General features: G+C 47.0%; 10 protein-coding genes across 10 annotated transcripts; 7 read left to right on the top strand and 3 right to left on the bottom strand.

Annotated features, from left to right (window-relative positions):
- Window positions 1-127: 127 nt before the first annotated feature.
- Window positions 128-1286, bottom strand: sec13 (GTPase-activating protein SEC13; the record flags this gene model as incomplete). The annotated part of the gene is made up of 5 exons (XM_040796316.1): window positions 128-452; window positions 514-923; window positions 995-1025; window positions 1090-1205; window positions 1281-1286. 5 exons carry the CDS (start codon window positions 1284-1286, stop codon window positions 128-130), a joined length of 888 nt encoding a protein of 295 aa, XP_040650854.1.
- Window positions 1287-1737: 451 nt separating this feature from the next.
- pex20 lies at window positions 1738-2737 on the top strand (the record flags this gene model as incomplete). The annotated part of the gene is made up of 2 exons (XM_040796315.1): window positions 1738-1851; window positions 1907-2737. The coding sequence occupies 2 exons, from the start codon at window positions 1738-1740 to the stop codon at window positions 2735-2737; spliced, it is 945 nt and encodes a 314-aa protein (XP_040650853.1).
- An 821-nt stretch (window positions 2738-3558) lies between these two features.
- On the top strand, window positions 3559-4250 carry PGRI_086000 (uncharacterized protein; the record flags this gene model as incomplete). Its single annotated transcript, XM_040796314.1, has 2 exons — window positions 3559-4140; window positions 4206-4250. 2 exons carry the CDS (start codon window positions 3559-3561, stop codon window positions 4248-4250), a joined length of 627 nt encoding a protein of 208 aa, XP_040650852.1.
- A 4616-nt stretch (window positions 4251-8866) lies between these two features.
- PGRI_085990 (Dimeric alpha-beta barrel) lies at window positions 8867-9688 on the top strand (the record flags this gene model as incomplete). Its single annotated transcript, XM_040796313.1, has 2 exons — window positions 8867-9077; window positions 9126-9688. The coding sequence occupies 2 exons, from the start codon at window positions 8867-8869 to the stop codon at window positions 9686-9688; spliced, it is 774 nt and encodes a 257-aa protein (XP_040650851.1).
- A 926-nt stretch (window positions 9689-10614) lies between these two features.
- Window positions 10615-12247, top strand: PGRI_085980 (uncharacterized protein; the record flags this gene model as incomplete). Its single annotated transcript, XM_040796312.1, has 5 exons — window positions 10615-10931; window positions 11005-11115; window positions 11168-11456; window positions 11514-11552; window positions 11651-12247. 5 exons carry the CDS (start codon window positions 10615-10617, stop codon window positions 12245-12247), a joined length of 1353 nt encoding a protein of 450 aa, XP_040650850.1.
- Window positions 12248-13776: 1529 nt separating this feature from the next.
- On the top strand, window positions 13777-16209 carry PGRI_085970 (phosphoketolase family protein; the record flags this gene model as incomplete). The annotated part of the gene is made up of 1 exon (XM_040796311.1): window positions 13777-16209. The coding sequence occupies one exon, from the start codon at window positions 13777-13779 to the stop codon at window positions 16207-16209; it is 2433 nt and encodes an 810-aa protein (XP_040650849.1).
- A 324-nt stretch (window positions 16210-16533) lies between these two features.
- Window positions 16534-17217, top strand: PGRI_085960 (class I SAM-dependent methyltransferase; the record flags this gene model as incomplete). Its single annotated transcript, XM_040796310.1, has 1 exon — window positions 16534-17217. One exon carries the CDS (start codon window positions 16534-16536, stop codon window positions 17215-17217), a length of 684 nt encoding a protein of 227 aa, XP_040650848.1.
- A 694-nt stretch (window positions 17218-17911) lies between these two features.
- On the top strand, window positions 17912-18502 carry PGRI_085950 (uncharacterized protein; the record flags this gene model as incomplete). Its single annotated transcript, XM_040796309.1, has 1 exon — window positions 17912-18502. One exon carries the CDS (start codon window positions 17912-17914, stop codon window positions 18500-18502), a length of 591 nt encoding a protein of 196 aa, XP_040650847.1.
- A 732-nt stretch (window positions 18503-19234) lies between these two features.
- Window positions 19235-21124, bottom strand: PGRI_085940 (putative RSC complex subunit Sfh1; the record flags this gene model as incomplete). The annotated part of the gene is made up of 4 exons (XM_040796308.1): window positions 19235-19339; window positions 19394-19478; window positions 19528-20715; window positions 20820-21124. 4 exons carry the CDS (start codon window positions 21122-21124, stop codon window positions 19235-19237), a joined length of 1683 nt encoding a protein of 560 aa, XP_040650846.1.
- Window positions 21125-21951: 827 nt separating this feature from the next.
- PGRI_085930 (dipeptidyl peptidase 3) lies at window positions 21952-26821 on the bottom strand (the record flags this gene model as incomplete). The annotated part of the gene is made up of 10 exons (XM_040796307.1): window positions 21952-21972; window positions 22028-22292; window positions 22345-22694; window positions 22752-22890; window positions 22942-22978; window positions 23034-23541; window positions 23772-23824; window positions 24473-25577; window positions 25627-26506; window positions 26574-26821. 10 exons carry the CDS (start codon window positions 26819-26821, stop codon window positions 21952-21954), a joined length of 3606 nt encoding a protein of 1201 aa, XP_040650845.1.
- Between the last annotated feature and the right edge of the window lie 228 nt (window positions 26822-27049).

Below are 27049 nucleotides of genomic sequence, written 5' to 3'. Positions count from 1 at the left end.
TTGAAAATTGACGTAGGATACTTGTAGTGGAATCAATATTTATGGTCACAAGCAATGTAGCTTTTGGATAGAAGAAAATTATGCGTTGAGGAAGGGAATAGATGACACTTAGAAATCAAAACAGCCACTACTCCTCGATATCCTTGACCTTCTCCCACTCTCCCTTGAGGTTCTCCTTCCACAAACTGACCTTGTTATCACCTCCACTGACGGCAAGGATGTTGCCGCTGAGACTCCAGCTAACGCGCCACAGAACAGTGTCGAACTCCAGTGTTTGGCTGGACCACTGGCCCGGGTTGGAAGCATCGGAAGTCCAAATGCGAACGGTTTTGTCTTGCGCGGCGGAGGCGATGTAGGACTTGGAGAGGATACTTGGGGACCAGGCCACATCACGGACCCAGTCTGAGTGTCCCTCGAGGGTTTGAGTGAGATTGTACGATTTGGTATCCATGCTAATATCAAGTCAGTTCACGTCCTAGCTGTATGTTTGACAAGGTCCATCAATCGACATACTTGTATTCCCAGATCTTGACCAGGTTGTCGCTGCCACCGGTAACAAACCGGCGTTGTTGGCCGGGTCCGGGGACAGAGCTGATGAGGCTACCAGCGGAGGCCGCGGGAGCCCAGCTGATAGAGTTGACGCCCATTCCGTGAGCATGGAAGCTCTGGTGGGTCCAGTTGTTGTCACGGAACTCGAGCACGCTGACGTGGCCATCGGACGAAGCGCAGGCAAGCAGACATCCGCTCTCATGAGGAGCCCATGAGACCATATTCACGGAGGCCGTGTGAAGGGAGAAATCGAAGACCTTGCTCCATGTACTACCACCGGAGGGCGAGGTCGCATTCTGGGGCTGTTCCCGCCAGATCAGAACTTTGCCATCGTAGGAAGATGAAGCCAGAATTGTGCCAAATTTAGGATGGGCCTAGATCGTGAGAATAGCATGGTCAGTCAAATTGCGCGCTACACTGGCGGATGTTTTGGGGTATCACTCACCCATGCGACACACCACACAGCGCCCTCGTGACTATCAAATACCCATGTCAGTGACCAGGTATTTAGTTAAACACACACCAACAAGGCAAGCTTACCCCTTCAGTGTCTCAACAAGTCGGTGTGATTCCCCTTCAATCTCAAAGATCTTTATCGTCTTGTCGGATGAACATGTGGCCAATCGGCGGCCGTAATAATCCAAGCCAGCATCGTGCTGTATTCCACATATATCAGTTAGCTTAAGCACATCATAGATAGCGGCAATTGGGGTTCGTGTCTTAGCACATACAATCATCTCTTCGTGTCCGGAATTCGAGATCACTTGAGGGGTCGCCTGGAGGTTTGAAGCTGTTAGCGATGGGATTGAGAAACAAGCTGAAATTCACGTAGCTGAATAGCAATTACCATTTTGGATTAAATAAATAAAGCAAGCAATAAAGTTGACAGCTGTGAAAGCGTGGGGCGTCGGAGCAGCTGTCTCCCTTTCAGCCAAACAACCTGGCCCTTCCCGTATCTTATCGTGGGCTTAGCGCTCAGTCACGTTACCTAGATCTATGCACGTGATGGGCCTCGGTCGTCGGCAACCCCACGGCAGGTGTGGCGTGGAGTCTCTTCTGAAGTTCAACACCTTTCATTTCTTTCATTTCTGTAATTTGTGCTGGCGACTGATTATAGAGAGATTCGAACCCGACAATCACAATACCATTACACTTCTCGCTCAGTTTTTGTCGATCTAAAACATCATTATGGCCGATGCGCTCTGCGGGCCGTCAAACGCCCTCCAGAACTTCCAGAAGCATACATCTGTTGATCGTACCCTTCAGCAGGACCGGTTGACTTCACGTCAATCGCCTGTTCAGGTTTGTAGCGCTTTTGAGATCTTATAATCTTATACATACTAACAACATACTCTAGGGTTTCCGATCCCAGAACCCTCAAGAAGGAATACTTGACCCGGAGTTCGCCGCATTCGAAGGTAATCTCGCCGGCCCTGCATTGCCTAACTTGCAACATCCCGCCAATTTTGGAGCACCATTACATCATGCCGCGGTACACCACCCAGCCGCACCCGTTGCAGGCAATGCCGGTTGGGCAGCGGACTTCCAAAACTTGCAAATATCAGGGCCTTCACATCCTGTAGCGCAACTACAAAGACCAAATATTGCTCCAGCAACTACACATGGCGGGTGGCACACTGAATTCATGACCCAACAACGAGGGCCTATGTCCCAGGCCCAGCAAACCCCGCAAATGCATGGTGCATATCGGCCATCTTTTGCGCCAGGTTATCAGATGTATGGCTCCTCCATGAATCAGATACAGCCCGGGCAGGCTATACAGACTGAGCAGCAAAACCATACGCAGCAGTTTGATGAATCCGCCTTTGAGGCTGCCTTTGATCAGGCACGGGCGGATATGGAGTTGCAAGGAGCCGATCTCGCTCAGCAAGATACACAGAAGCACACGCAGGAGACCAGCGAAGTCGAAATTCCCCAGCCAGTTACCCAGGAACAGATTCGACTCGGATCGGATCTTATTCCTCAAAGCGATAAGCAGGATCCAGAAACACGGAGTCGAGATGCAGACGAACTTGCACGGACAGCAGGGCAACTGCTCGACAGCGTGCGCAACGAGCAAAGCCAAAAATTCCAACAAAGCAATTTCCTGGCTTTGATGCGCCGAATTCGAGATCGCGAGGTGGAAGTTGAAGGAGATGATTTCCGCGAAGTCAGTACCAACCCGTAACGGTTTGGATGTCGGACGCGACAGAAACACCGGTATAACTCGGACAATCTACAAGGGCTGCTGTCCTTGCTAATAATCATATGCAGACGGCACAATCTCTTCACCCAGGTGGGCGATACTACCCGGGCCAACCTCACCCAGACCACCCTGGTTCCGATATCCCGTCTAGTAGTAATGAGCAAAATAGCCCTGTCGGTAGGGTCTGATGTCCTACGCCCATGAAAGATCAGCCAATAACCTGACCAGACATGCCCACTTCCCAGATGGTGTAGACATCAGCAGAGATTCCCGGCCGACCGAAGAAGAAACATCCGATCATCTGAGACTCAGTTCGTTTGGTTATGGTGACACAAACGCACTTTACGAAGGATTGCTCCACAGTCAGGGGCTTGTGGACCGTCGCAGAATTCCGCTTTGCGTTTTGGGAAGAGAACTGGAGGCGCATTTTCTACACTAGCGGAAACCACGGCACTGAATGTATTGGTACCTTTTTGATTACGCTGTTTTCTGCTTTGATATAGGTACCTGGTACATAGTTTTTTTTTCTTCCTATTGATACCCCATGAACAATAGTAATCACGTGATCTCTATTGAGAACAATCGAAGAGTCCATTGAAGGATCCCAATTAGGCAAGTCAATGGCCCATGGCAGCCTCTGATTGGCTGTTTATTGACTGCCTATTGACTGTCTATTGATTGTCCTCTTTCCTATTGTTTGTACACATTCAAACGCTCGGCCTTAAATACTTAGACAACCCACTGCTGTAGACTTCTCTTCTTCACTCTACCAAACGCTCTCAAAAAATTAAATTCCAGTCATAATGATGCCTCCGTCAGACTCTTTGCGACATCACCTAAATAAGCTCGCTGAAGTCCGAGCAAATCGCAATGCTTCTTCTATATCTAACTCTACACCTACCTCTACTTCTACTCCCAATTCCACTCCAGGCACAGCCCCACCTCCATACACATTATCTGTCACTAGACCTAGTGGCACGACTATCATGAGCGTCGATCAGCACGACATGGATGATCCGTGGGCCTCCCCAATTAATATTTACATTGACAATTCAATCACCGTATTTGGTGATGAAAACGCAATCACGGTGTCGTCTCCTGGATCCTGTTTTCCCAATGATCTTCCTCATCAGGAGGCCCAGGCATCCCCTCGCCTGACCTCTATGGCAGCTGTCATCATTGCTGCGCTGGGTCGCGCCAACGCTCTCAATGATGATATGGGCTACCCTCGGCCCATCAATATTCGCACTCACGCGGGCATTCGGGTGAATGGCCGAAACAACGGCATTTCCGTCCGGGGCGAGGTCCACAAGTCTCAGAATGAGACTGGGTTAGCTGACCCTGAGGCCGGAGAAAGCAACAGGCGCAAGCGCCGTGCTAGCTCGGTTCGTACCCTACTTCGTAAAAAGATCTTCAAAAGTTTAACCACTAACTGGGTTGGTTAATACAGGAGCCTGTTGGAACTCCGCCGGCTCGGCGATCTCGTTCATCTTGAAGACAGGTTATGGGTTGTTTCATAGGAAGCTGAATGAATCTCTCTGCTTTTGCTTCCAATTCTCTCAAATTTTGCTCACTTTTTACTTTCTTTTTGGTCAGGGGAGTTTTACAATTTTTTTTTGTTTGCTCGTGGGTTGATATCATATCCTTATCCTTTTTATGTATCCCCTGTACATTAGGTGGTTATCCTGCAACCTTCCATTTATTATGGTTGATGTTTTCTCTGGCGATGATGAAAGCGATGAAGTTCCGAGTCAGATAGAAATGGCACTAGTTATATTCATATTCTAAATTGGTCGATATAAATATTTTCTCTACTAGTTTGTAGCATCAATCTTTAATCCATCGAATCCACATGTACTTCGGCGAAACATCTGTCCGTCCCGATGATCGCCGTTTCCCCAGATTTCTCATCCACGGAATCCCCCCACTTGGTATCGCATTGTTTTTCAAAGATCCTTCAAAGCCGTTACATCTAGCCGAGAATGAAGTTTTTGTTTTCTAGATCATGAAGCGTCGCCTTCGCGGAGGAGAAGAAATCACCTACTCTTTCGCCAAGGAGGAGGAGACAAACGTACTTCATCATTTCCTCTTATATCTTGATGACAGACGGGAGTGGATGAAAGTTGTGGTTGCTCACCACCTGGGCTTGAGCTCGACCGAGGTGTGCCATGTGGCAAATATCGAGGCCTGGCTGATTGGCGGGTTCAATGTATTTAGGGTAGTGGAAAACCACCAGGACAGCAGGTCATACTCAGATTTGCGCTCCCTTATTGTACTGGCAATAAGTTTAGACCCGGGAACGGAGACGAAAAGATACAGTGTGAGGGTGGCACATACGCATGGCTCCAACAGAATTGCGATGTTCCAATTCCACAGTTATATGGCTTCGCGCTGTCTACAGGTGAAACTGTACGAGCCTCATCCTATTCCCAAAATATCAATCTAATTTTGGGACTAGTTTACAGAAATGAAGCAATTACTCTTTCTGAGCCGTTGCTTCCAATCCACAAGTTGTACGAACAAGAAGAGCATGAAAGCTGATGCGAGAGTTTTATGTACGCAGTGCCCTGGTGGCAGCCTAAATAGCCTTAGTTTCCCTGCACTATCTATAAGGTCTCGTATTGCTAACTGATAACGATCATTGTTCCGTAACAAATCAAATGCCATCTGGCGTCTGACGCGCATAATTGGTGAGGCCAATTCAAACCCTGTCAAGGAGCTTGACTATGCCCCAACACTCAATCCCATTTGCAGGCAATGTCTTTCGAATCCGATGTTCCCCGGAGGCCTATGTGTTATATCAATAACCCGTTATCTGAGCCCTGGGGTGTAGGTATGGTAGGTCATGCAAACCATGTCCATACCAAATAGCGATAGTGGTTGTATTGGGACCGAGGATAGTCCAACCTTTCATTTTGAAAGTGTGGGAAGAAATCCAGCTGTCTTAGCACTAGCACATCACAAAATTCATATAGTAAGGTGCTTGTCAAGCCTAATGTATCCTTAATCACTTTGCAGCCAATCATTCTTCAAACTATCCATGTCCGCGTAAGCCTGTACTTCCGGCTTAGAATAAAAACTAACACTACCTAGGTAGATTCGTGAATACTTGCCAAAGATATTGATTATTATTTTATAAGACCTTCGATAACAGGCGTGAGCTCGTAGAAGTCCAATCATCGTCAACTTCCACCTGGTATCGAAAGACGGTATCACGTTAGGTTATAAATGGAAAACAATACAGAAAGGATTCCACCCGCATTCGCGCTTGGGGATGGGAAAACCTAGTAGGAGAAAACCATTCCCGGAGGAACTGCAAGACAAAGATAACAGATATGGCGATTGAATCACCCGAGTTAGTATGAACTCCCCTTGCATAGACGTCTTCGTAAGCCTCAAATCCCAACGTAGATTACATTAGATCAGAGAACAGCCCGTTTCGAAATTTTCAATGCTTCTTTGAAACGCGCAGCCTTGAAACCAAGTCATGTTGCCGGCTTGCCGTTGCGAAATTCTCACTAGCAAATTCTGGTAATTTACTATGAACTAACAGGAAGTTGTTATAGTAGTCTATGTTCACAGCCATTCCAGGCGTTTATTAGTTGCATTTCGGTGCGAAACTGTATCCTGGGACTCACAGTAATAGTGCTAGTAGTGGTTGGAGCAGGGTTACCGCCCGGAATACCACAGCAACAACTAAAGCCATCCCCACAGCAGCAAAGCAGGTCGCCCTCGGGCAAGCTTTGAGTGCACGTAGGAACCGCTGTTGGACCCAGATTTCCCCCAGTACAAAACACCGTTGTACTTGTGCTGGTGGCAGTACACTTGCAAGAACCGGAGATACAGTGTGCCCCAGTAGGGCACTAACCATTTGTCAGCCCCAAGGAATAATCAAAGGAACAAGTTAGCTCAGAAACATACAACGTGGCCGCATGCTCCACAATTTTTGATGTCAGTGTTAATGTCCTTACAGGCACCACCGCAAAGCTGTTGAGACGGAGTTGTCTTTAACGGCCCGCAGACGTAACACGGGCCCCGGCCATGAACAGCGGGAAGTATGCAGTTGACTGCTGGATTTGGATAGTTTCCTCTGCACCAACTAGTGCACTTAGCGAGATCGACAAGGCTAGTTTGTGGTAGGGACAAGACGCCGGAAACTGCAAATGTCAGTTATCTTTAGTGCTCTAGTGCACAAGCCGAACGAGAATAGTTGTCTCCTCACCAAGAACAAAAACAATAAAAACAACTCTCTCAATCATTTCACTAGTTCTGTTATTTTACCTTGTTATGTCGTGTGTCATACGAGTTTGTCTCGGGGGTTTGAATGAGGATGTGTGTGAAGTTCTGCAACCCTAGAATTGCCGGGTTACGTTACCTTATAAATGGCATTGCAATAGACACCTTCGTTTCTTGTTTTTTTTTTTTCCCTTATACCATTGGCTCCGATGATAGCTTTCTGTCGTCACAAAAAATATGTCAAATGATCCAGACAATGAGATGTGAGATGCGCCTTGGCTTCCTGAACTTGCTGTACCATGGCACACTTGTACCGAGCTTTCGGTGGCTGATCATCGCAGGTGGGCACAACTTGCCTTGAAGCAAAATGTTAGAGCCTTTCACCATTAAAAGCATACGACGCTCTTGGTAGCGCAGAACCAATGGAAATACATCGACGAGACTCAACGCTGGACCAACACACCTCATTAAGTTAACACTGAATGAGATAAGCCTAGAACTCAGCCTGGGCGTTCAAGCGGGGCCAAATTGTGTTTCCCAAGGAGCGTAGTCCAAGCAACTGTATTTGAAAAGAGACGAATCTCACTTATCAAGTGCTTTCGCTTTGATGGCCCATCTTGATATGCGTACGAAATGTTATATTTCATTAAATCCTGCTTAAGGGCTAAAACTATAAGTGCAGACGTCATTGGCTCTTGCACTTATTGAGTGAAGGAGCTGTGACTGCTTGGCACCAATGAGCACCTACCAATGTTGTAGGTAAATCGCTATGATCTGCACAAACCGAAACTCAAATTCTGAGACCCTAATTTGATCAAGTTATTCAACTCTTGATTATATTCTCAAGGATAAGAGGACGTATACGTTGATTGTCTAGGTGAGCTATTGTCTGCAGACACTGGAAATTAATCGATCCCGTTATGCTATTTACTCAGGTAGCTTTACAACCAATTTGAGCGGAACGTATAGCTCACCCGAGCCTCGCGTGGAAACCTCAGACGCGTTACTATCTCAAGGAAGGTCCTTAGATGCGGTGAAGTTCCAGAAATACCTATTGTTGGCGAGCAAGCTGAGTATATTGTAGCGCTGCGCTGGAAGCAGAGGAGTTCATAGGCCTTATAATAGTGACTCTGCCCTCGTTAAGAATCGGCGGCGAACACCCCAGAATTTAGTCTTGGCGCCGTCAGTGCGGTAAGCGGGTCGCCACCCAAGCCAGAGGCCACGAGACCCGAAACACGCTAAGCCTTGGTGCTGTAGTACCGAACCAAGGGCCTAGTGCTACAGGACTTGTCAAGGCCTATAGCTAAGGCTACCAGATAGCTTCTAATTAGAGCTATAATTAGAGCTATTAATAGTATATATAAATAAATAAGAAGATTAAATTTATATAACCCTAAAAAGATCTAGATTTTAATTATTGAATATAATATACTATTACACGAAAAATATAGAGGAAAACATAAAATTAATACATACCCCTCAAGGTCAATATGTCTAGGCATATTTATATAGTTTGATATCATTTGCGGATATCTAATAGATATAAGGTCTACATATATCCAAATCCGCAGTTTGCGGACATGAATTGTGGATATTCACGGATATTGTGGATCGTGCCGCAGTCTATTACGGATATAAGGATTGATCTAATATCCATTAGAGCGGATATGCTGTAGTCTAATAGTAACTATTATGATTTCTCATAACGCCAAGGAGAAATGTCACATGTTTATTTACCATAGCATTACTAGTATTGAAACGAAACGGACAGCGCGAAATAGTGGCCAAAGGCGCTAGTGCCCTTAGTAAACCCCCAGTGCCCGCAGTCGTTCTCTCCAAAAATCCTGTTCAGATCAAAATCAACCCTCTTCAGTCATGGCACCCTTGGGAGATTATACTATAGATCGATCACAGGTTGACGACGACCAAGCAATCCTAATCTGGACCGAGTTTCAAGTTTCCAAGGGACTGGAGTTGGATACCGAATGGGCTGGACATTTCCAGCCACTGCTTCAGGCCCCAGGGCACGAGGGTTCCGGGTATGCAAGAGTACAGGAGCGCCCGGATACAATTCTTCTAGTTACAGGTGAGTTATATATCAACCGGGAAGGTCGTCCCGCTAACTGCTACTCAGCATGGGAGAGAGCCTCGGATATGAGGGCATTTATGGCCTCGCCTTCCGCCCAGCTCTATCGGGAGAACCTCGAGGCTAGAGGAATCAGAGCTACGTCCTCTCGTGAGACATTTTCGCAGAGGAGCTCCGACTATGTGGGCCCCAGCTGGTTTGATGCGTTAACGTGCTCTTACGTGGAATTGTTCTGGATATACTTTTTGATACCGGTGACCGATGCTCAGAAGACTCAGATTTCAGATTTGATCGGTATTCGTGAACCGGCTGTAGGAATTAGCGGTCTACGGCATGGTATGAAGCGTCGTCAAACCGATCTTCCATTAAAGATATGGGCCATTGGAACAGAGCTCGTACATGGCCAAGAAGCTCAGTTGATGTTATGGCCGCACTTCTGGACGGACGCAAAGAGCGCCGAGTATAGGCATGTTGGGAAATATACCAATAGTGGCTATCTCATGCTGGACGCGAGAACCCTACTAGAGAAGTTTGGTGATAAGCTAGAAAGCGTCGGAGCCTTGGAATGGAAGGAAGAGTTTTGTGATTTCAAGCCAATCACTCTTGCTTAAATATATTTGTTTAGTGGTATACTTCCAAAGTTTGGTATCGCCTTACACGCTAAGCAGATATTGTTACATTGACCATGATCCACTTAGCGGGTCGATTTTTTAGCACTAGCCTAGCTCATAGATTTTTGACGGGGGTATATTACTAGTTACCATCTTGGGCTTCTTCGATAGGGCTGGCTTTTGGCCACTTCATAGTTGCTATAGACGTGACTAAAAATCGAAGTCCTACTCGATAAAGACCACGGAATAAAGAGGACTAGATAGTGTTGCTGAGACCTGGGTAATGATAGTCTAAAATTAGACACAAGTCGGGTCTTCTTTGTTTCTTTTCTACGCTTCTTGTGCGATGTGTATATTCGCGCCACAATCTATTCTGGGCTCTCATTTTCATTACCGGGTTTCAAGTTAGATGGAGTCACCCAACGTTTTTTTATGACTCTGAAGTAGCCCAAGCAGAGGCTCTAAAGGTCTTGAGGTTGAATTCACAAATATTTGCTTGAAATCTGCAACTTCAAAGCCTATTCGCATTAGGTATATCAATCAATAGATAATTACCCAGGCCCAACTAGGTAGCAAATTTCCTGTCAATTCTGAAAGGAATAAGAGGAATATTCCAATGCAGAAATCGTCAAAGCCAGCTGAGTTGAATGCTCCCCAACGAACACCCTCGGGCGTTTCAAAGATTATGCTGAATGAACAACATCAAAGAAATTCAGCCTTCATTTAAGAGCATGCTGTACCGTCTTTGTTTTATCTTTCCGACGACTTCCAAGATTTCTTTGACATCGCATACTCGAGCCCTTCATCTAGTCCGATGGGTTTGGCGTGTATAAAATACTTGGAATACAAATACCTTCGGACTTCCTTCTTTTTCATCTCAATATTTTGCTTACCTAGAGAAAGCAATATCTTGACCGTCTTGCAAAATGCCTCCAAGAGTGAATCCCCCTCGGGCTGCAAAGCCGAACGGTAAAGAACCAGACAAGAATGGAAAACGCAAGAAAGACGACGGAGATGGAGCTGCAGGCGCAACTCCAAAGAAGAAGGCAAAAACGGCAATTCCGCAAGTCCTCAACGAGGAAGCTCTTGCAACCGATCTCAACACTGATTATTCGAGAAAAAGGAAGAGCCTCAGGACCCAAATGCCTAAGAAACAGCAATGGGGAAAAGTAAAAGATATGATCACAGAGCGGGAGAATGCACCGAAAGGTTGGAACTCAGATGAGCCCGATCTGATGCCTGAGTAAGTTTTACCTCTATCAACTTAACGCTGGCTTCAGTGTTCATTGTGATACATGATTGACATTTCTACGTAGTGACTTCGAATCTCAGATCGACCGGTGTGCTGAGCGGATTGCAAATAATATCATGCCTCAGGTCTATCAACGGAAAATGAATAAATTTATTGCAAGGAAGGGGGAACGCGAGTGAGTAATCCTATAACTCCAGATTTCCTAAGACTAATTCTTTTCCTTTTAGTACACTGATGGCTGCTGAGCCAGGTTTAAGTTGGCCAGTTGTACAACGCCTAGAGGATCTTAAACTTATTTTGACTTGGCTTGAGGAGTCAAAGGACGTACATAAAATGGTTGATACAGTCCAAGCCATCATGGTACAATACCGATCAGGTGCATTGGATTGGCATCCAGACTTTGTCACATACTGGCATGCTGGAGTTCAGCTCTGCCTGCCGAGACCTTTCCACTGGGATGAATACCGCTACCTTCATGACAAAAGTCAGGGACATGAAGGGTTTTGGGTCGAAGGTGTAAGTGTTCCCAAATCCTACATTACATAGACCAACATACTAACGCCAAATATTCAGATTTTCGGGCCTGGGCCTGGATTGAGCAAGACTTCAATGGTATGCCAACCGGATCCACAGTTGAATGCCACAATGGTAGCTATTCCCCTCTCAATTGCCCTAATAGTCACTTTGCAGTTTCTAATAATTCCATTCAGGTGAGACTTACCCTTCGAATCCCGCAAGTCCCGCCCCCGCCGCCTGCTGATGGAAATCCGCCGCCACCCAAACCGCCATGCTGTGAATTCTCGTTCATGGATGACACCGGGTCTACACATATGAGCATATTTGAAGACGATATTGCAGAGCTTCAGGTCGATCCACGCACTGGACACAGGTTCTCCATTCCCCGATGTCTAGGTATTGGGGTTCTCTATGTCGCAGATGGGAGGCGGGTCCCATCGCTATTTAGAGAATTCGAAGTCAACATGTGGAGTGAGGATGAATCGGGCTGGATGGCCTCCAAATGGGAGGCGATACCAGCTTCTATCCGACCTGGTGGATCAACGAGAGCAGGCAATGACCGTTTGAGCGGGTCATGGCTGCGACACAGATTTTACACTGGAACTACTCCTGATCAGTCGATGCGTCTTTGGGTTTTTAACTATAATCCCGGCATACCACATGGTCAGAGGACCCTACCGACCGCGACGACGGCACAATTGGCCGCACCCTTCCGAACTGGAAGGCTTCATCCAGTTTCAGACTTTCCTCATCTTGACCCAAATCTCGCAACAGGACAAAGTTTGATATAATTTGCCGAGAGATGTGCGATTCTGCCTTTTCTTATACATTTCATGTTTGGTTTCTGCTGCACGATCTTCCAGCTACTTTCTTTTCTTTTGGCTTCTTGTATTGCGCTGTGTGCCTTTCCACTTTGGCTTTTGACTGTTGAATTTAACATATACACTTCAGTGACTCCGAGTAACTATGCAATACAAGACCTAACCTCTATGCGATATACCATTCCATTCCCCTTTAGTGTTCTAACGGTAGAGAAGATATCGGAATTTGGATTTGTTAGATCTAAGAACATATCTAAATAGGTAAAACGGAAGCTAGTCAGTATAGATTTTCGTATCATATAGGACGACATGAATCACTTATTTTATACGATACTGAGGATTTGCACCCTCTTTTCTAGCTTGTATATTTGAAATGCTATATCAAAACAGATGCCTCGCTGCGCCATTCACCCCGGGTATTTCTCGCATCGTCTTAACCGCGAAAGTCGCCTTTCACCCGAACCACAACTTGCACAAAATGTCATTTGTGACTATTCTTGAACCAAAGTCAACTGTTTCTGCCCTAGATACAGAAACAAGCGAGGGTAAGGTAAACAGGCTGCATCACATCCCAAGGCCCATCGACAAAGAAGCCATTGGTGTAAGCAAGGAAGCCTTGAAAAAGATATTGGTGGATTATAAAGTTGCACTCTACACCAAGAAAGGAACAGGTTCTCCTGAGGTTATGTATATGCAATCCGTACCCTAGTATCAATTGATTTTGGAGACAGGTGGAGACTTTGAATTGAGGGCGCTGGAGATATGCTACTTCATGATTGTGATGTATTTATTTCAGTTCTTAATGCTACAAGGAGTAGCCTTAACTATGCATAATGTTTGATCTACAATTTATATACCTTACCTATCCACTTTTGACACTACTCTATGTGATGTGGAGTGATGACAGCCTGAGTGGGGAAAGGGTCAGACCTTATTTATCTGTAAGCTCATCATAGTGTGCACGAATGTTATTTTTTTTTTTTTTCAATGGTCTCTGTTGTATAGTATTAATCACAGTTCGTGAAGTGTCCATCTCTTTTCTGGTGTTGATGCCTTAAGGTGTCAATATTTGATGCCAAGACATTGGTGTTTAAGCTCCCCCCATGGACCTCGGGACGTCCCTTCCACCAATATATCTGATCCTAGAAATCATGAATATTGGCCATGGTGATGATTTACGCATGCGTATGGTGTTGGATTATGACGCACACGACAACTTAGAAGCCTGCCTAGGTGGTACTATGTACGCTTTTGGTTAATACAAAAGAACCACACGTCATTGACTTCTCAAACAGGTCTGCTAGAATTAGAATCGTTCTCCTATTTATTAAGGGAAATTCCCATCTTCATTGACTTTCTTCGTGGGTCTATGATATATCAATATCTACACCTCCAGTGCATACGACTCTTCTATCTTTGTTGGATCCCAGGTGTCATCACACTGAGGGATTCTATTCATATATTGTACAGCATCCCTTCAGCAGGGTTCACCTCACAACATGGCATCGAAATCAGCTGAAAAGAGCATCTCCGCCTATGGAGATGCTCGTTCAACCGTGGAAGGGAAGCCCCTCGATGCCGAGACAGTCCGTAAGATGAACGCCTACTTCCGTGCCAGCATGTACCTATGTTTGGGCATGCTGTACCTTCGCGAGAACCCACTCCTCGCAGAACCCCTTAAGCTGGAGCATCTCAAGGCTCGACTCTTAGGTCACTGGGGTTCCGATGCCGGGCAGTCGTTCACCTGGATGCACATGAACCGTCTCATCAAGAAGTACGACCTCGACGTTCTTTTTGTTTCTGGGCCTGGACATGGCGCCCCCGGAATCATATCGCAGTCTTACCTTGAGGGTGTCTACTCGGAAGTCTACCCCGATAAATCCGAGGATGCGGAGGGTATGAAGAAGTTCTTCAAACAATTCTCTTTCCCTGGTGGTATTGGAAGCCATGCGACCCCCGAGACACCTGGCAGTATCCACGAGGGTGGTGAACTAGGATACTCACTCTCGCATGCTTTCGGCTCAGTCTTTGACAACCCCAATCTTATTACTTTAACCATGGTTGGAGACGGCGAGTCCGAGACCGGTCCACTTGCAACCAGTTGGCACAGCACCAAGTTCCTAAACCCGATTGTTGACGGAGCAGTCCTGCCTGTTCTCCATCTCAACGGATACAAGATCAACAACCCGACGGTACTTGCACGAATCAGCCACGATGAACTTTCATCTTTGTTCGTTGGATATGGATGGAAACCATACTTTGTGGAGGGAAGTGACCTCGACAGCATGCATCAGGCCATGGCGGCTACACTCGAGCAATGTGTCACAGAGATTAAGGAACACCAGAAGAAAGCCCGAGAGACAAAGACCCCGTTCCGACCTCACTGGCCAATGATCGTCCTTCGCACACCCAAGGGATGGTCCGCCCCACGGGAGGTTGATAACCATCTTCTCGAAGGATTTTGGCGCGCGCACCAAATTCCTATCACTGATGTCCGCACCAACCCGGCTCATCTTAAGTTGTTGGAAAAATGGATGAGGGGCTACAAACCAGAAGAGCTCTTCGACAAGAATGGCACTTTGATTCCGGAACTGAAGGAACTCGCACCCACGGGTAACTCGAGAATAAGTGCCAACCCCGTTGGTAATGGAGGTCTTCTACGCCGTCCACTCCATGTACCTGATTTCCGAGAGTATGGGTTCACGGATATTGTTCCTGGGCTAACAACCAAGGGTGGCATGACCAACATGGCAAAATTCCTTCGTGATGTTGTCGCTAAGAACATGCACAACTTCCGCCTCTTTGGACCCGATGAGACTGAGTCGAACAAGCTTGCCGAGGTGTACAAAGCAGGCAAGAAAGTCTGGATGGGCGATTATTTCGAAGAAGATAAAGACGGAGGAAACCTGGCTCCCGATGGCCGCGTGATGGAAATCCTGAGTGAACATACCTGTGAAGGGTGGCTGGAAGGCTACCTTCTTTCTGGGCGGCACGGATTGCTCAACAGCTATGAGCCTTTCATCCACGTCATTGATTCTATGGTGAACCAGCATTGCAAGTGGCTCGAGAAGTGTCTTGAAGTAGAGTGGAGAGCCCGCGTCGCGTCTCTCAACATCCTCATCACGGCCACTGTTTGGAGACAAGACCACAATGGCTTCACTCACCAGGACCCCGGGTTCCTCGACGTAGTGGCCAACAAGAGCCCCGAGGTAGTCCGCATTTATCTCCCGCCGGACGGCAACACTCTCTTATCTGTGATGGATCACTGTCTCCGCAGTGTCAACTACGTGAATGTGATCGTCGCCGATAAACAGGAGCATATCCAGTTCCTAAACATGGATGAAGCCGTCCAGCACTGTACCAAGGGTCTCGGAATTTGGGACTGGGCAAGCAACGACCAAGGTGCAGAGCCGGATGTCGTGATGGCATCCTGTGGTGATGTTTCAACCCACGAAGCCCTAGCTGCGACTGCGCTTCTACGCGAACACCTCCCACAGCTCAAAGTCCGTTTTGTCAATGTGGTGGATCTATTCCGACTGATTTCTGCCATCCACCATCCCCACGGAATGTCTGATGGTATGTGGAAGTCCACTTTCACCACCGACAAGCCCATCGTATTCAACTTCCACTCATACCCTTGGCTCATCCACCGACTCACTTACAAGCGACCTGGTCAACACAACCTCCATGTTAGAGGGTACAAAGAGAAGGGCAACATCGACACACCATTTGAGCTGGCTTTGCGCAATGAGACTGATCGATACAGTCTCGCTATAGCTGCCATTGATTTGGTTCAATCTCTTGGGAACACAGCATCTGGTGTGAGAGAGAAGTTAGTCAATGAGCAGCTTGCAGGCAAGGCCGAGGCTTTCGATAACGGCATTGATCCTGAACATATTCGGAACTGGAAATGGCCTTTCGCGAAACAGTAGGGTTATTTAGGTGTTAGTGAGTAGATAAACTCACTTCTATACAGTAATACTGCTAGACTTGCTCGACTTTTCCGATCTCCAATCTCAAAACATTGAATCTATACATCATTTTTGTTCAAGCTAGTAACTAACTGGTGAGTTCTGTTTCCCCTCTTGTAAATACACTAATCCACATCGGGTTACCATTCGTCGTATTCTCTATATTGTCGAATGAGTCATTGTTAATTAGAACTCTCATAGCTGAGATTATCCCTTCATAGTTTCTCTCTGTACCCATCTTCACATTCACAATTCAGTATATAAATCAAGACCTTTTCTACCATCATGCCTGAGGCCATCAATAACCATCAAATCAAGGACGACATCAAGAAAGCCTATGATGACATTGCTGAAGTCTACCTGGACTGGACACAACGTTCTCATGAAGTACGACTTTCCTATCTCGACCGCATGCTTCGATCCTTTGATTCTGCAAAGGGAAATAGCCAAAGCATCCTTGAGGTAGGATGCGGTGCCGGGGTACCGTGCACTCAACTTTTGGCATCACATGAATACATCAGTGTCACTGCAAATGACATATCTGACACCCAAATTGCCATGGCGAAAAAGCGGCTTCCTGAGTCTGTGAACCTGATACCAGGTGACATGATGGAATTGCAATTCAGTCAGGAGCAATTCGATGCTGTGGTGGCCATGTATTCCATTTTTCATCTGCCACGCGACGAACAAACCACAATTCTTCGTCGAATTTTCGACTGGTTGAAACCCGGAGGACGACTTCTCGCGAACTTTCCGGAAATTGGATTTGCGAGCTCTTCTGATCAATCTTGGTTGGGTGGTACAAAAGGTGCAATGCATTGGAGTGGCTGGGGTAGAGATGAAATGAGAAGACTTCTGGCGAATATTGGATTTGAAATCGAGATTGATGAGGTTGTCGTAGATGAAGAAGAAGAAAATGGAGTTTTCCGGAAGGTTGGATTTAACTGGATCTTAGCCAAAAGAGTATGAAGATATATTCTTAACCCCTCAAGACTTTTTAAGTATATATTTGTTCAAATGATTCCAAAGGACTATCTGAGAAGATTGGGTCTATTGAATTTGTGTCTCAGCTGGAACATCGTAGCTTACACTTGTGTACTTTTCTCTACTGAGTGTATCTCTTCAGATGTTTCAATGTTAGGATAACCATAATAATTTACACTGGCTAGTAGGTAGAATTGACCGGGAAACATTCCTGAAGTAGCTTATTCAAAGTGTGTAGTTGTTCCCGAATTGCTTGCTTTAGGGCTTTTGATACTACTTATTCAAAAGACTATTAATGGTCATGATGAAATCATCTGAATATAGGCAATATCTACTGTATACATATACCGAAAAGTACCATACTAATATAAGAATAACAACGAAAAAAAGAACTCTTAACTAGAAGCGAAAGATGATTGAAAATGGCAGGAAAACCAGCAGCCAGCAGCTTTTTAATTTTCCCTCCACCACCAGTGAATATGAGTACCTAGGCTGAAAACACTTCGCCAAAATCTGCATCAAAGAATACCACGACTTCCTCGAGAAAGACACAGATTCAGAACCCCGCAGCGGATACATCATATTCTCGAACATCGACAACAGAACATACGAACATGACTTCCTCGAATCTCATGACCCGGACACCTACATCCCATCATTAAAACTACTCTTGGTCAAGATGACTACTAAGGCCCACGAAGTCGCACACAGGGAGCTTGACAAGTATGTTCTCGAAAGGATTATTCGAATGAATAATATCCGCGAAATTCGCCTATACGGAGAAGCCGAGATAGAGTCTGGGTCGGTCAAGAAGAACCCCGATAACTCTTACGGCCCAGTCAGCCTCCCCGCAGGCCGCACGGATAAATGGCCCACTGTGGCAATTGAAACAGGCTACACGGGATCAAAGGCCAAGCTGGCTTGTGATGCTAGATGGTGGCTGATCGAGTCCGGGGGCGATGTGAAGACTGTCCTCACGGTCTTCGTGCACCAAAGGAAGAGGGAGATCATCATTGAAAGATGGCGGACGATCGATCGCCCAATGAGGGAACAAGAGGGCAAAAATGCGGCAGAGGTTGTGCAAAAAGTTGTTATGTCACAGGTGAAAGACCAGCTGGTTCACATAACTGGCGGACCCTTGCTCGTCCCTTTCGAGGATTTGTTTCTCCGGCCGGTCAATGCCAACGCAGGCGAAAGTGACATCTCTCTTGAAGATGACGATCTCAAGGAGGTCGCAGGAGGAGTGTGGGATGTTCATACCAAGGTCTGAGGATTAGTTCAGAGGAAAGGAACTCGACGGACCCAAAGGGGTCCAAATCCCATCAACTCCAAGCACTCTAAAATGACAAAAACGAGGTATATTGACCAGGAGTGCCGATCCGATGTAGTAGCTTATAGTTTATACCTCTCTATTACTATCTCTCGATAATCTCTATACCTATATCCCCTCTTCGCCCTCAACATTCTTCTTCTCTTCTCTCCAGATGAACACGTCTGGTACCTACTTGCCCACACAGTGATAACAACACTACCAAGTAAGAACGAAGCATTTAGGATGTGATCTCTATCAATTAAGTGTCTACACTGGTTTTTGCAGTATTTCACCAAAGTTAACTTGATATTATCGGACAAGAATAAAAGAGACATAGATGTATTGTCTAATCCCATTGGATGTCTACTCTAGTTCCCAGCTTATTGTATTGCCCTTTAGTCGTTCTAAGAAGTAAAGTACATACATCATAGGCAAGAAAGATGTTGATTAAAAGAAATGACGATTCACAATGAATATGACGCCCCTAGGGTTTGAAGATGGAATTGAAAGCAGATGCCCACGACAAAGAACGAAAAGCGATACGCCGGCACCGAGAGCGGAAAAACGTGAAACTGCAGCGGATAAGATAGCTGAGAAGGACACGGAGAACAGAGAAATAGGCGTGAAGTAGGTCATTGAAGCTTAGAATAGTACATTATGGTGAACCTTCGAAATATGCGGTTGATAATTTTAGCCATATCGGCCAACGGGAACATCGTGACGATGAAGATCCTTTGACCATTCAGGTGCAACCTTATCACGCTCATAAAGGAGGCCACAATTATGGCAGAGTGTCTAGAAAAGATGTTAGAAAAAAAAACTGCATGCCATTCTATATAGAGTACTTACCCGTGGGCCATCTGGACCATCACGCACAGCCCAAACAGCTGTACCCCATACCGCACAGTTCTTGCATCTCCAGCTTTGGCGTTCCCTGTAGAAACCATTAGTAAATATTTTAGATATATCTAGCATGAACATACCAGTCGGAAAGCGTGCCACCGCCACCACCGTACCCAGCCCCTGATCCCGTATCAGGAGTTCCCCGACCACCAGGAGTGCCACTTCTGCCCGTAGGGCTTAAGCTGCGGAACCGGCGCTTGCGCTTATTCCTTTCTCCACGTCCGAGCGGAGTCTCACTGTCTACCTCGAAGTAATTGCCACTGTTCTGCCTTGAAATCTCAGGTGTGATGCCCGTGGTTGACGAGAATCTGGCCGTTTCTCGGCGCAGACGTCGGATCTGACGTTCACGATCACCTTCTCTCCGTTCAATTTCTTCCTTTGACAGTGTCTCGACTTGAGGCTGCCACCCATCACAGATCGTTTCAGGGTCGTAACGCCAACCAGCCTCCACACCATTTGCTGCCAAATTCTCAATTTCGTTGCCATATCCGTTGATACCGCTGACAAGGGCACCACTTTCACAAACTTCTTTTTTGAACTTCAAGACTGCTTCGTAGATGGCATGCGCAATCGCACTGACCCATTCACCACCAAGGCTGAGATCTGCGCAAGTGATGCGCGCAAACTCTTCAGCCATGCCAGGTGGGTGTAGTAGAGACCACTCGAATTTGTCTGTGTACAACTTGTTTTGCAGGTTGATGTTGAGAGTGATCAAACACCGATATGCGTCATCTGGATTCAAAAGGCTGTCATTTACCAGCGCTTCTTTCGTCACAGTTACAATTGTCGCCACATCGGGCCGGTTATCAGGTGTCGCAACGTTGGCAGCGGCTGGCGTCGTTGGTGTGTCTCTAGACGGTTCAGTCTGTGGCGGGGCACTGGGCACGGTGCCTGCATCTGTGCTCTGGAAGAGGGGGTGGAGAGCGACACCAGCGTATTCCTCCAATTGCTGTCGGATCTGGTTGCTGATGGTCATGGTCGTGGCTTGAGGATTCGGGAGATCAAGATCGCGAACGAATCCAATAGCAAATTCTTCGGGCGTTGAGAGTGATTCATGGAGGTTCCATAAGAAGGTATCCTTAATGCGGAACGGGGGTAGTGGTTCAGGTCTGCGGTACGCAGGAAGAGTCTGGTTGATGCTAGGGTCCACAGCAGTGCGTGGGAAAGGGAATGGTTCGAGGGGTTGATGAGCGGGTACTTCAACGTCAATTCGAATGGGAACAAGTGTCAAGGGGAGTTGCGCTTGAATCTGCAGTTGATCGGCACACCTAGAATCACCGCGCTGTATGTTAGCCAGATTTAAAGGATAAACGGAGGAGACAGAGGCCACTGTCGTTAATGGCCACATCAGTCCCAGCGATGGGGAACATACGCTGGTCGCAACATTCTCTTAATCATCCACTCGCGAAAGAGGCCTTGCACCTCCACGGGCGCATGCACTTCTTTGCCCAGCTTCTCTGAGTAGGGCACCAACTTGTCGGCAGCGGATTCTTCGCGCCGGAGACTTCTCAGTCCTGTCGGCCGCCGGGGTCCATCGGTCTCATCAAAGTCCTCGTCGTCAAAACCGTCTTCTGCATAATTGATGGCTGTAGTTCCACGCTTCGTCGTACGCGGAGTCGGGCCGGTCTGAGACGGAGGATTGACAGGTGTGAGCAACGCGTTTCCATACTGGCGCATGCGCGGAGGGTAGGAACTGATGTAGCCTCGTAGAGGGGACATGTTGGCGATTTAATTGCACAATAACATGCCCCTTCGGGGATATGAGCGGGAGAATGGAGAGCTTGCGATTGTTGATCGGCTCGATGTTCGAAGGGCTGATCACTGCAGTGAGGCACAATTGACAATGGTCCAAGCGCGAAAGAGACTAACGAGTATTTGGATGACACAGCATAAAGTAAATGTGTGACAAAAATCAAGATCGCGTCAGAGGCATCCAGATAGGATCCAGCTGGGGAGATTGGCTTTGAGACCGATATTCTGCGCGACTTTGACCAATTCGACGCTAGTCCCATTCCAGGAATGTTATCACGTGATCTATTTGTGCCTGAGGTCTCCAACCTTGGAAGTTGAAGCTGAATTCTGTCGACAATAGGCATATCAATAAAAATCATCAATAGGGACTTTGGTCCTTACCCATTGTTATTGTGAATTGGCTCATTGTCACAGTCATAGAAGACTCAACTTTGAAACATCAAATGGTAAGTGGTTGAGAGAAAGGCTACAATTCCCGAATACTAGATCTGCACCATATATTCAAACTTCACAGCTAAACGAACTGCTTCCAAGAAAAATTTACCAATCTGACTAGAAAATGAATACACTGAAAGGAATGAGAATACCCAAACTGCTAAGTACGCCAGCGCTGCTGTCGGTAAGATAAAAACCTGAATGATTGTTGCAGACAAATTTAAATGCAACTTTGGAAAAAAAATAACATTCGAAACTTCGAGGCGCAAGGCCGGGGGAATGGTAATCGCACATGCAAGGAAAAGAAAGGGGAAAATTCATCGGAGCCCAATAACACTCTGCGATGGGATTAGCTATCAAGAGCTTCAAGTTCATTAAGGATGGGGATCTTACCATCTCCAGAGTCCACACACGCCGAATCCAGACCTTAACTGGCCCATCGACGCCCTCTACGTCGTCCAACTCAATACCCTCCCACCAGCAGCGGCGGGCAGGCTTCCGCCAAAACAAGAGAAGTTTCTGGGCCATGCCCACGGAATTGTTGTTTGACAGGTCTCCGCGAATGTCGGTGCGGAGTTTGGCCAGTGCAAGACTGCATATTACTGCCTTGTTAGGCTCTGGGGCACGGTGGCCCCACTGGTCAGCACGATCAAAACCTCTACATCATATATTAGTATTGATCCTTGATTAAAACCTCGGATTTCACTCACCCAGCTGTCAGCATTTCAATAAGATGCTGTTCCGTGGACCCAATCTCCTCACTCTTCCGCAGCCCCGAAAAGATGCCATCCTGTCTCAACAACGACCGACCAGCCGCCCGCTTGACTTCAAGCATTTCATCGTGTCCAATGTCGGCTCGAGGGGGGATTACGTAGAAGTCAAGGTCCTCTCGGAGAACAATGATGCCAGCACGGTCCTGCAGCATGTCACGGGCTGAGCCCTGCATTGCATCCGACATATCCAAATCTGGTGAGTTTGAGCCGGAAGGGAGAGATGAGGGGATGGTTTGGGCGACAGTTCGGAAGAAATCCAGCATGTACTGAAGTGAGACCGGGTCATACTAGATAATACCTGTCAGCATGGCTTTCCTTGATACTCAAGAGATGAATTTGCGTACATCAACCGGGAATACATCACCGTCATGGAAACCATTAGTACCATGTCCATCCGGGAGGAGGCCATTGGGGAAGAGAGAAAGTAGAACGAATTCAGGCAAAGTCAACAGCTCATCCCGCGAAAGCGTAAACCGGGTACCACTATCAATTTGTTAGACTATGCGTAATTGAGATATCTATGTGTGATCCTACCGGAGGTCGAGACCGACGTGTTCGTCTCCGCCAATATCTATCACAACATATTAGCGCAAAGCACACCAAATGACCTTGGTTATCAAACATACCACCAAGAGTGTTGATTGGCGGTCCCCCGGTCTGTTGGACCTGGGTGATGATACTAGAGGCACCTCCTGCGGCAGCCATCACGTAGGTGAATGACTCAAGTGGACTGTAGCCTTCTGTATATGGCGGCGGTGGTTCACCGTCGTCTGAAGAGCCCTCGTTTTTTGGTTCAGAGAAAGATGCTTTTGTGTCAGCAACAACCGCCGAAGATGGGGCCGGCTCGAGCGACTCCTCGACAGGTGCTAGAGGCGCTAAGGCTGGAGGACAAGCGGGTCCAGGTTCAGTGACTTTGTATGGGCGATTGTTGTCTGGAAGTGACGAGAAGATAAGGGATGAAAATGGCGGAGGATATACAGGCGAGGAACTGGACGCTGATGCAGGCGAGTGTGGTGGAGGTGCAGTGTAGTAATTGTCGTCCTCCTCTAGGGAGTCGGTTGAATGGGGCGGAAACGCCGTGGTTGATGCGTCCGACGGCGGCGTTTCTCGCGACACCGTGGTTTCTATTATTGCCTGAATCAAGTCAGACAGGCTGATATGTGCAACCAAGATGGTCAAATACTGACCTAGTCAATGCGACTGATCTGGGTCGAGTCTCGTCCAAGTTGGAGAGTAACAGTTTTCCAATTCAATGACTTTCACCAAGAATGAATCTTTCTAGATATGAGTAGAGCAAATGTTTCTGCTAAGCAGTTTTGGAGAAGGAGAGCGCTTAGAGGTTGGGGAAGGGTAGATCAACTCACGGCGGTAAGTCCGAGCGTCTCGAAACCTTGGCACGTGCCGTGTCCTCTTGTCCCTTTTGTTTGGATTTAGTTGAATTTATGTTGAATATAATAAGATGATATTAGACATGTTAAGTTAAACATTCAAGTACTATACCATACCTATAGTATATCAATGATGTAGGCTTTTGACCTATCTTCGGCCGGTCCCCGCAGAAACCGCTCTTGATCTGTATCATTCAATGTTCTGAGTCGAAGTAATTCTGATTTTCAAGAGATTGTGAACTATTCTTTCTAACTTTGTCCATCGAATACTCGAATACTCCGCTATCAAAGTCGAATATCATTTCGTTATCTACTAGCTTTGTTGTATGGGTTATATAGGTCTTGACAACCTTCCAAGGTTGGAATATACATTCACCATAGTCATGAAACCGCAATATATTGTGTTCCTTTTTTTACTATAAACATCACAAGGAAAACGCAGATGTAACAAATGTGATTTGCTAGAGAAACTCTGGTTTCAACTGTACAGAGTAATCTACTTGGGAAAAGGGGTTAATTAGACCCCAAATTCTCAAAAATCGCAATGATAACGATTGTCGCTCGCAAAACTATAAGTAGACATTGAAAAGGAATAAAAGGAGAATTAATTATAGATGTCTGTATATATATGCATTTCATTTGCTTATAAATGTATATAATGTTGTATCAAACGTTACGCTCTGCAAAGCTCTGAATTAGACCCTCGAGAGTGGGTTCATACTCCTTCAAACTGACTTCGTCACCCTCAAGTATAGTGTTGGCCTGCACAAAGACCTTACGTGGGACCTTGTTCTTCAAAACAACCCCACGAACGGTGGTTCCCCACCAGCTGTCAACGGAGGTAATATCGTCGTACAAACCCTTACCAGCATCGACGTCTGCGGTACTCTTGTAGACATGTAGCTTCTGGAGGTACTTCTCCACGGCAGGTCGTCCGTGAGTCAGAATTTTGGACCGGTCAAGATGGATCTCTAGATCAGAGAGGTCCTCCTTGCTGTAAGACAACTTGACGAAGTCATCACCGGCATCGAGGAAGGTGCGCAGGATACTATAACGAGCCTGCATGTGGGCCTGGCCCCATTTCTGGGTCTTCGGATCCCAGAACTCGAGGGCAACCAAACCGGCACGAGCCATAGAAAGGTAGGCTGCAAACAGGACATCGCCGGCCTCGCCGGCCAAGTCTTCCTTGCCATCGCCGAATCCGAAGATCTTCAGGATGCCAAAGTCGCAGCCAAGCACCATGGCCACGCACTCGGCACGGCACTCCTCATATGACGAAGCAATGGAACCAAAGACCGAGCTCCATGTCTGTCCAGGCTTGTACCAGGTCGAAACGGGCTTGTTGGTGACAGGGCTGATGGGCGGGTTCTTAATATCAAAGTTATACTTTCCTGGCTCTGTCTCCTGCAACAGCTTACCAGTTCCATGGCCCAGCAGTTCGTGGATACCGACCTGGACTTCAAAGGCAGGGTCCCGGAATGCGCGGTATACCTCCTGGTCACTCTCAGCAATGAAAGGAATAGCCTCGTTAGGGGCCTTGGCGCTGAGAACGTTGCCCAAAGACACGTTCTTGAAGCCAAGATTCTGGCGAATATCATCATAGTTGGGCAGGTTGATGCCAGCTGGGAGACCAGAGCAAGCGAAACTCAAGACCTCCAATGACGTGAAGTCGGGGCTGAGGAACTTATCTTTCTCGAAGTCCTTTCCCCAAGGCAGCTTAGGAATCATGCTCTCAGCACTGTCAACCAGCGTACCAAAGGCTCGGGTGCGCTCCAGATTGACCTTGAAATGTTAGCGACATCAGTCAATATAAATCCAGCAGAGGTCATACCAAAGCAACGAAGCCTTCCCATTCTCCACGCACACCATGAGGGTCTCTGTATGTTTCAACAAAGCCCAGGTTCGTCTCCAGCACGGGCTTTTGGTCCTTGACCCAGATGCGCTGGCTCTCCTTGAAAGCCTCGATAGATCCAGCCCCAAATGAAAGAGCATATGAATCCAACATCTTCTTCTGGTTGTCATTTGCAGCCGCAAGCCCCGCCTGCTTGATGCTGTGCGCGATCTTTGCCATCTCCTCCTGATGATCACCGAAGACAAGACGCAGCGTCTTTCCCTTCAGATCTCCCTCAAGCTCGAAAGTATCTACATCACCAAGATCCCGGTCCTTCACAGGAGGCGACGAAACACCAGATGCGATCAAAAGCTCGAAATCACCCGAGGATGTCTTCCGAATTCTGGTATTCTCCAATGCGAGTCCCTTCTTCTCCATCAAGTCACCAATTGCCGTGATCTCCTCCTGCGAGATCGTCGGCGAATCAGGGTAGTAAGTGGTCATGTGGCCAGCCTTGGGGTATCCGAGGTGCATCATCGACTGTTCACTGGTTTCGTAGATGCCTCCTCCAGTGGTGCTAGCCTTCTGGAAAGCTGCCTTTGTCTCCACAGTGACCGAGGCCAAAGCCTCGAACGCAGATGCGGACAGCCGAGGGATAAACTTTGAGTCACCAAATCCCTTGTAGTTTCCGCAATTTCCCAAGAATTGACCCGCATATTCGAGGAAGAAACGGAGATCTTCGGAGCTGACTTGTGTTTTTTGTGCAAGGCTGTTCCAATCGCCATTGGAAGCATGGTAGAGTGACAGGATGAGATCGTAGATGGGTTCGGACTCGGGGGAAACCTGTCGCAAGGTGACTCGAGTGCCCTCAAATGCGGCTCTGTATACATTTAAAGAATTAGCTGGCAATAATGCAGTACTTGCAGGTAGACCCAGAAACACCGTACCTGCTCATGAAGTGCGCATATTTTCTTGAGTTTTGGTCTTTGAGGGTATCAAAGTGTGACTTGATTTCCAGTCTGACCACCGTAGGAGGCGAGTCAGCTAGGTAATGCTGTTTGATGCTTTGGTCCATGGTAGGCGAACGATTTATATACGAGGAGTAGGTTGCTTTGAGAGTTGACAGTCGAGGGTTCCGATGGAGGGGTAAACGTAGCACGGAGCTCCGGGAGAGCGCAATGCCCATCGAGTACATATGGAGGGGCTTTGCGAGGTATGACATAGCATGAAGTGGCACCAATCAGGTACGTGTCTCCCTTCGGATTACCGTTGGAATCCCGATCTACATTTCTTGGCATTATTTCGATTTGCTAATGTTCTTTTTTGCTTAATTACAACTACAGTATCTATTCACTATGCTAGGAATGTGCAGTAATAGAGCAATAACAGCAATAAAAAAGGGGTATCAGCAAAAAAAAAATAA

The sequence above is a fragment of the Penicillium griseofulvum genome (genome assembly GCF_001561935.1).
Source record: "Penicillium griseofulvum strain PG3 chromosome Unknown contig_11, whole genome shotgun sequence".
Taxonomy (NCBI): domain Eukaryota; kingdom Fungi; phylum Ascomycota; class Eurotiomycetes; order Eurotiales; family Aspergillaceae; genus Penicillium; species Penicillium griseofulvum.
This window is presented reverse-complemented; position numbering and strand designations above follow the sequence as displayed.